General features: G+C 62.4%; 1 protein-coding gene across 1 annotated transcript in view; it reads left to right on the forward strand.

The window, feature by feature from the left end:
• CDH22 (cadherin 22) overlaps positions 1 to 7,122 on the forward strand; it is a 64,924-nt gene extending 57,802 nt beyond the window's left edge. Inside the window, exons 10-11 of the mRNA XM_051844977.3 lie at positions 3,609 to 3,860; positions 6,356 to 7,122. Coding sequence (XP_051700937.1) covers positions 3,609 to 3,860; positions 6,356 to 6,906 — 803 coding nt within the window. The 3' untranslated portion in view covers positions 6,907 to 7,122. The remainder of the gene's footprint in view (positions 1 to 3,608; positions 3,861 to 6,355) is intronic.
• Positions 7,123 to 8,595: the final 1,473 nt, after the last annotated feature.

An 8,595-nucleotide genomic window follows, 5' to 3' on the forward strand; every position in this document is an offset into this window, starting at 1 on the left:
ACCGCATCTGCCTTGTCCCTTGCTGTACCCCAGGGTCCGGAGCAGTTCTGATGCGGAGCTCACGCTCCACGTGTGGTTCCCGCGGCATGAAGGATGAGTCACTAGGCTGCTTCTTTGCTCAAAGCCCACCGATCAACGGCCTCCCAATGCTTTTTTTTTTTTTTAAGATTTTATTTATCTATTTGAAAGGCAAAGAGGGAGACAGATCTTTTGTCTGCTGGTTCACTCCCCAGTGGCTGCAATGCCTGGGACTAGGCCAGGCCAAAGCCAGGAGCCTGGAACTCCATCCGGGTCTCCCACATGGGTAGCAGGGGCCCAGGCACTTGGGCCACCACTCACTGCTTTTTCGGGAGTGTTAGCAGAAGTCATATGGACCGCCAGCATCACAGGTGGCAGCTTAACTCACTATGCCACAATGCCGGTCCCCTCCCATTGCTTTTAAGAAAATAACCTGGCTGGCACTGCGGCTCACTAGGCTAATCCTCCGCCTGTGGCGCCGGCACACTGGGTTCTAATCCCGGTCAGGGCGCCAGATTCTGTCCCGGTTGCCCCTCTTCCAGGCCAGCTCTCTGCTGTGGCCCGGGAAGGCAGTGGAGGATGGCCCAAGTGCTTGGGCCCTGCACCCCATGGGAGACCAGGAGAAGCACCTGGCTCCTGCCATCGGACCAGCGCAGCTCCAGCCATTGCGCCTATCTAGGGAGTGAACTAGCGGATGGAAAACCTCTCTCTCTCTCTTCCTCTGCCTCTCCCTCTCTGTAACTCTGCCTTCTGAATAAATAAATAAATCTTTAAAAAAGAAAAGAATCCAGGGGCCAGCACTGTGGTTTAGTGGGTAAAGCTGCCACCTTCGGGCACCAGTTTGATTCCTGGCTGCTCCACTTCCAATCCAGCTCCCTGCTAATGCACCTGGGAAGCAGTAGAGGATGACCCAAGTCCTTGGGCCCCTACACCCATGTGGGAGACCTGGAGGAAGTTCCTGGCTCCTGGCTTCAGACCTGCCCAGTTCTGGCCATTGAGGCCATTTGGGAAGCGAACCAGCAGATGGAAGATCTCTCTCTCTCTCTCTCTCTCTCTCTCTCTCTCTGTAAATTCAGAATGATTGCCTTGGCCTCTAAGGTGCCCCATGATAAGCCCCAGTCTCCCCATCCAGCCTCAGCTTGACTCACCCATACCATCACCTCATTCCTGCAGCCGCCAAGGGTTGCTTGCAGTTCCTGGAGTGCATTGTACTTCTTCCAACCTCAGGACCTTTGCACGAGCTGTCCCCACCCCCAGAACTCACTGCTCAGGGCTTAGGGATAACACCTTCCAAGAAGGTCTCCCTGGCCTCCCAGGCTGGGTCATGTCCTCTGTCCTGTGCCCTTCCTGTATTTCCTGAACGGCACTCCCATGGTTTGTAACTATCCGATGAGCTGCAGGCTTACTTGATGCACGTTTGTCCCTCATGTGAGAACACGCGTCCTGATCCAGCACTGTGGCCGGCTTAGCTCTCAGCGGCCCCCGTGGCTAGCGTGGTCCCGGCACGTGGTAGCCTGTGAGGATTTGCTGGAAAGAAGGAGAGGGAGGAAGGGTGGATGGAGGATGGGCAGATGAAGCCACTGGATAAACTCGGACCAGACACTTCCCAGGGCCCACCTGCATGAAACCGGGCTGATGCTACACTCTCGGTGGCCATGAGGCGTGGACCCGGCTTTGTGTTTCAAGTGGCCACAGAGTCCATGATGCACAAAGACATCCAGTTGCCAACCAGTGCACAGGAGTCCCGCCCCATCCCCTCTCTCCTCCCTCTTGCCCTGGAACCTCCCTGCCCCGCCAGCGGAAGGCAGATACGTTCACAGCCCGGGCTGCCCCACCCTCAGACAGCAGGGCTGGAGTTCCAGCCGGAGCTCCAGGCGCCCACCCAGAACCACAGGCGGCCCCAAAGTTGCAGCTTCTTCAAGCATCGTTCTTGAAGATCGGCTCCGTGCCAGGCCTGGCTCCCGGGGCGCGGAGACACCGACACACGGGAACGTAACACAACGTGACAAGGGCTGTGACAGCACTGTGCAATGCACCTGCAGAGTGCGGGGGGTGGGGGGGGCTGTAAATCCTCTGTTCCCGGGGAGGCGGAGGACGGAGGCCACAGGAAAGAAGGTGACATTTAGCTGCAGCGTGACGGATGAGGAGTTTGCCCGGGCAAGGAGGAGGAGAGGGCGTTCCAGGCAGTGGGGACTTGAGGGTAAAGGCAGGGCAGCCGAGCCTGGGAGCAGGTGCACAGGGCAGCAGAGGAACGTGGGCAGAGCCGGAGACAATGGCAAGTGGCATTGGCACAGACAAACGCTAATCAGGGTTTTGCGCCAATTACACATTTAATCCTTACACCTATGGGACCCCCTCTTTCCCAGTTTACAGATGAGGGAAAAGCGATCCAAAGAAGCTGAGTGAGATTCCCAAAACAGTAAATGATAGGCTTGGACATTTGAGTGGGAATTTTCAAAGGTGTATCAATGTAGAATAATTGCGTGGACCCCCACGTGCCTGCCACCCTGCGAGCAGCCTGCAGCTCAGGGCCAGTCTTGTCCCATCTGGACTCCCGGGCACTTCCCAGATGGCCCAAGGTCACAATCAGCCTTCCCTGGGGGCTCCCCCCCCCCCGCATTGTGTCCATGATGAGGAAGTCCAGACCCAGGGGCTGCCGGGCAGGGGCTGGGCTGGGGAAGGGACCCAAGGCCGCACAGGCTCAGGCCAGAGAGAGCAGCCTGAGGACGGAGGCAGGGAGCAGGAGCCCCTGTGCAGACTCGGCTGTGAAGGATGGAGCAGCCTGGGTCAGCGCTGGGTGCGCTCTAGGACCACGCTGCACGGAACCGAGAAGGGCCACTAAAATCATCCAGGTCATGGGAGACCTGTGTCTAACAGGACAGGTGTGGAGGACGCAGGAGGGGCAGGGAACGGCGCCACGTGTCCCTGAAGCCCCCCCCCCATGCCCCTGAGTCCCACGTGGCGTTCCCAGCCGCAGGCTGCAGCAGTGCCCTAAGTACCGCGTGTGTCGCTTCACCGCCCTCTCTGGTCACCTCTGAAAAAGGAAAGACGCAGGGGAGCAGCCCAGGGCCCCCAGAGGCCGTGCCCCGGCCCTCACCAAGCCTGACCTTGGCCTTGAAGGACAGAAAGATGTTCCAGCTGAGACCGCTGCCAGGCAGCGCTCCCAGCCCTTCTCATGACCTGGGACTTGTCAGGGCCCCGCAAACCCAGGCTCTGACCAAGGGTCAGAGTCCAGCGGGGTGGCATCGAGGATAAATACAGGCTGCCAAGACGAACGTTGAGAAAAGAAATTGACACAGCTGGGGACAGGACCTTGGCACAGCTGGAGACAAAATTTCAGACAAGCTGAACACAGAATCCCAGACAGCTGGGGCCAGAACCTGGCACAGCTGAGAACAGCATTGCAGGCGGCGTGGCTGCTGGGGGCAGAGTTGGGGGACAGCTGGGAGCAGAACATGGGGAGATCAGGGACTGTTGTCATGAGTAGAGGGGGAGGCAGCAATGTGGGGATCAGGGAGACTGGGACAGGATGCGGGGCTGATCTTGGGCGGGCCCAAGTCACATGCCACCGCCCATCCCTTTCCGGACAGACAACACGGCCTCGGTGCACACACAGCACGTGGGCTTCAACCGGCAGGAGCAGGACGTGTTCTTCCTGCCCATCCTGGTGGTGGACAGCGGGCCGCCCACCCTGAGCAGCACGGGCACCCTCACCATCCGCATCTGCGGCTGCGACAGCTCGGGCGCCATCCAGTCCTGCAACACCACTGCCTTCGTCATGGCGGCCTCCCTCAGCCCCGGCGCCCTCATCGCACTCCTGGTCTGCGTGCTCATCCTGGTTGGTGAGTCCACCGCAAGCCGCCCACCCCGACCCCCACCCCAGCCCCAGGCGTGGCACCCTTGGGGGGGGGGAGGCGCCAGTTTCCCCGCTCCAGACATCGGGGCCTCCTGCCTGGGCGCAGGGGCTCAAGTATGTGAGCAGTCGGCTCCTGCCTCCCAGGGTGCGCATTAGCAGGAAGCTGGATTGGAAGCAGAGCCAGGGCTCAGAGCCGGCACTCGAACATGGATGCAGGCATTGCGAGAGGACCTCAGCCAGCGTCCAAACGCCCACCCCAGCGGGTGTTCTCCGTCCTTCCGCGCCTGTAGCCCTTTTGTATTCCCTGGGTACCACTGCTGGTGAAGAGAGCTCACGACCACACGGCTGTTTTTCAAATGGGGGAAGCGTGCCTCGCAGAGGTCCAGTAGCTTGGGTAACAGAGCACCGGGCGTCTTCTGACTTGGAATCGGGACTGCTCGGGCTGTCCCCTGCCTCTCTGACTATACCACCTGCCATGAATCTAAGCTGAGGGCCAAACGTCGGGGCCCCTCGGGCAAAATCTTAAGACACTGGGGAGTGGGGGGGAGGTGCACGTCCAGCCTCATCACCAACCCTCTGGACACCAAAGTGTCCCCTTCCCCGTCCCCAGATCGGATTCCCGTGGCCATATGCCACTGCCGCAGCTGTGGCCACACGGGCGCAGCACGGCCTCTGCTCTGCCTCCGGGGACGCACGGCCTCACGCAAGCCCAGGGTGCGGATCGCAGCTTTGCTCAGCTCCCTCCCAGCCCTCGCTGCCCACAGGTGAGGCCGCTGCCCCCGCAAGGGCCTGCCGTGGCCAGGCTGCATGTCCCTAGGTCCCTGCAGAGGCCCGGGCCCCCCCGGCTCCTCGCCCCAGCCCAGGGCTCGGAGCCCTTTTTTCCAGCGGGTGCACTTTACAGCGGTCTCATTTTCTGAGGCAGTGCAAACAAATTTCTGCCTAATTGCCCACAAACGGAGAAAGTGCACATCGGTGCTGTAAAGGTGACGGGCGGAATCGCTGATCAGGCCTGGCACATCTGTCGCCCGCCGCCCACGAGCCCTGCCATCTGCTCTCGCGGGCGCCCTCCTCGGCAGCCCAGCCCCCCGCTCCCCAGGCCGTCCATCCATCTTCCCCACTTCGCTCCTGACACCTGCCTTCGCTGGCGGCCTCCCTGGGGATCCGTCCCTGGCCCTGTCATAGCCACCTTGTTAGGAGCTGAGTTGGGATGCTGCCCCGTGGCCCTCGCAGCTGGCTCTGGCCACTGGGCCAGCCGGGGCAGCAGGAAGAGGCCCGTGCCTGGCGCAGTCACCAGCACGTGTCCATCCGTCCTCCTCCAGCCCCCAGAATGCACTGCTGTATGCACCTGCGTGGCCCTCCCATGACACAGACTCAGTGAAAGAGAGACTGAAAAACCCCAAGTCATTGCAAAGCTGGAGCTGACCTGGGGGCGCCTGAGGACTGGGGAGACGGACCCGTTCCTCATTCACCCTCGGCAGCTCACGGTTAAGATCCTCCTGATCAACCAGGACACTGTGTTGAGCAGGAAATTGGGCGGATGGCGTAGACTTTAAGGAGGGGGCCAGGCCGTGGACCGAGAGCCGTGAGCCTCTGACAGGGGCGTAGGCAGGAGCACAGCAAGAGAGGCCAGGGTCCGCACCACGGGACACCCGAGGCCCTGGTCTGCACCACAGGATACCCGAGGCCCCAGTCTGCACCCTGGGACACCCGAGGCCCCGGTCTGCACCCTGGGACACCCGAGGCCCCAGTCTGCACCCTGGGACACCCGAGGCCCTGGTCTGCACCCTGGGACACCCGAGGCCATGGTCTGCACCCTGGGACACCCAACGTGCACCCACAGTGGAGACAAGCACGGTTGCAAGAGGGAGGAAGGGGTGGGAGTTGGGGGGAGGGGAGGGGACCACTGAGTCCTGGCTTTAAATGAGAGGCCAGGGGCGAGCGCCCACTCCTGCCTTCCATTGGCCCAGGTCCATTCAGTCCTTCCTGGGCAGGCTTTAGTGCCCACTGCAGTGCAGGCAGGAAGCCAGGAGGTGTGTGTCTGGTGAGGTGGGGAGGGCGGGCTGGCAGACACGCTGACACAGCAGGGAGGGGACAGGTGCGGCTGTCCCATGTGGGCGGCCCCTGCAGGCCTGGCAGGACCTGAGGGTTTGCGTTCCCAGGGGCACACTCGGAACAGGTGTGGTGGAGGGAGGAACCCTTGAGGTGAAGGCCTTGAACCTGGCCTGCAGCTCTCAGGGGACAGAGGCAGCTGAGGGTGAAAGGTCACGGTCAAGGATGGCTTTCGGCCCTGCTCCCGGGAGTACCCCAGCGCCCAGAGTCCTCCCGAGGGCATCTTTACCTGGCTTGTGGATGGAAACAGCAGGGCTTAAACGCAGCCCCACGACCACTGAAAACGCTAACATCGCTCGCGGCGTGGGGGGGGGGGCTGGGCGGGGCTGGGCGGGGCCAAGCCCTCACGGCGCCCCCCTCTCTCCTGCCCAGTGCTGGTGCTGCTGATCCTCACCCTCCGGCGCCACCACAAGAGCCACCTGAGCTCGGATGAGGACGAGGACATGCGGGACAACGTCATCAAATACAACGACGAGGGCGGCGGCGAGCAGGACACGGAGGCCTACGACATGTCGGCGCTGCGCAGCCTCTACGACTTCGGCGAGCTCAAGGGCGGCGACGGCGGCGGGGCGGGCGCGGGCGGCGGGGCGGGCAGCCCCGCGCAGGCCCGGCTGCCCTCGGAGCGCCTCCCGCTGCCGCAGGAGCCGCCGAGCCCCGAGCCGGACTTCTCGGTGTTCAGGGACTTCATCAGCCGCAAGGTGGCGCTGGCGGACGGGGACCTGTCGGTGCCGCCCTACGACGCCTTCCAGACCTACGCCTTCGAGGGCGCGGACTCGCCGGCCGCCTCGCTCAGCTCGCTGCACAGCGGCTCGTCCGCCTCCGAGCAGGACTTCGCCTATCTCAACAGCTGGGGCCCTCGCTTCCGGCCCCTGGCCGCGCTCTACGCCGGCCACCGCGTGGACGACGAGGCCCCGGCCTCCTAGCCCCGCACCCTCCCGGGGCCGGCCTTGGCCCGGGGACACCGCATCCCCCCTCTCCCACCCCTCATTCCTACTCCCACCCAGGGCAGCCGGGCGGGAGGGGGCACTGGCCAGGGGCAGACCCCCCAGACCCGCCCGCCTCCTCCGGGGGGTGCAGCTCTGGGGACCCGAGGTGCGGAACTGTGACCAACGTCATTAAAGCTGAGACGACACCCGGCACCGCGTGGCTCTGGGGTCTGCAGGGCGGGGGGCGTCGTAGCATTGGAAGGGGGCAGGCTGCTGCAGCCAGAACGCCCCCAGCCCCATTAGAGCTAAGAGGATAAAAAGGCTGTGCATTTACTAAGCGCCTACTGTGTGCTGGAACCATCTCATCGTCATGGAAACCACGAGGTGGGGTCCTGCAGGTGGCAGGTGAGGAACCTCCCCCAGAGAAGTGGCTGTGGCCAGGAAGTGGGCAGCCCTGCCTGGCCCGGGGCCTCTGTGAAGTGACGTTCACAATAGAACCTACCCCAGAGGGTTGGGAGAGTGACGGAGCTGATACTCATCCAGTAGTTAAGACAGCGCCTAGCACACAGTAGGTGCTCAATAAGTGTTTGCCTCTGTCACCGCCCCAGCCTGGGCGTTACTAGAAGCACCATGAGTCCCCGGCTGCCCTCCCCACCTTCCCAGCATCCCCAGGGTGCCGGCTCCGGAACCTGCCCTGACTGGCACCGGCTGGAGACGGCTTCCGTGAGCCAGGAGGCTTGGGCACCCCGGACCACACTTAGGGGGCCAGCGAGGTCCAAGCCTTGCTGCTCCGGTCTTAGGCTGCCGGGAGGCGGAGGGGCCAGAAGCTGCTGGCTTCCGCGGGGACCTTGTCTCTCTGGGCTGGGCACTTCTGGCTCTAAAGCCACCCCCCCACACACACACGTGACTCATTTACCCCCTGCTGGTCTGATGGGGACCCCAGCTCCTGCTGCTCACGCATCCTCGGCTGCCGAAACCTCAGTTTTCTCATCTGGAAAATGGGACTGATGCGAGCCTGCGCCTGAATGTGTGTCACGGGGCTGCAAGGAGGTGCTGGTGTGAAGCGACCACCTCGGTGCCCTCCTGACACCGGAAGTGCTCCGCAGGTGCCGTTGGCCTTATATTTCTTCACCCTCCCTGGCAGCTCTCATTCATTGTCTCATCTGCCAAGGTGCACTGTGATAGATTGAGACGGCCAGTACAGCCCGAGTGCCTTACCTGTCGGCCCACTTCACAGAGGAGGAAGCAGAGGCCCAAGGTCACCAGATGACAAACAGCTCAAAACCTAAAGGCTGGGGGAGAGGGGGGAGAGGGGAGCCGGGGGAGGAGGGTCGGGGAGCAGAAACAGCCAGCGATGGTGCATTTGGTAAGCGCCATCGCAGAGTTAATAGAACAAGGTCCTGGAAACCCTGAAGAAAGATTGAATCATTCCTAGAGGGCTTCCTAGAGGAGGTGACTTCAACTGGGTCTTGAAGAATGAATATGAGATGGGCACGCAAGAGCGTGGGAGGCCAACAGACAATCAGGTGCAAAGGGAGGGGGAGAGGCAGGCGACATGGGGCAGCTTGAGGGGGGCCATGCGGTCCCAGGAGTTGGCTCTCGGGGTGGAGGCACGCAGAGGGGTGAGCAAGGAAGTCGGGGGGTGGGTGGCGAGAACTTGGAGGCCAGGGGAAGGGACCATGATGC

This window comes from Oryctolagus cuniculus, chromosome 11 (genome assembly GCF_051225735.1).
Source record: "Oryctolagus cuniculus isolate XC-2025 breed Fujian yellow rabbit chromosome 11, ASM5122573v1, whole genome shotgun sequence".
NCBI lineage: Eukaryota > Metazoa > Chordata > Mammalia > Lagomorpha > Leporidae > Oryctolagus > Oryctolagus cuniculus.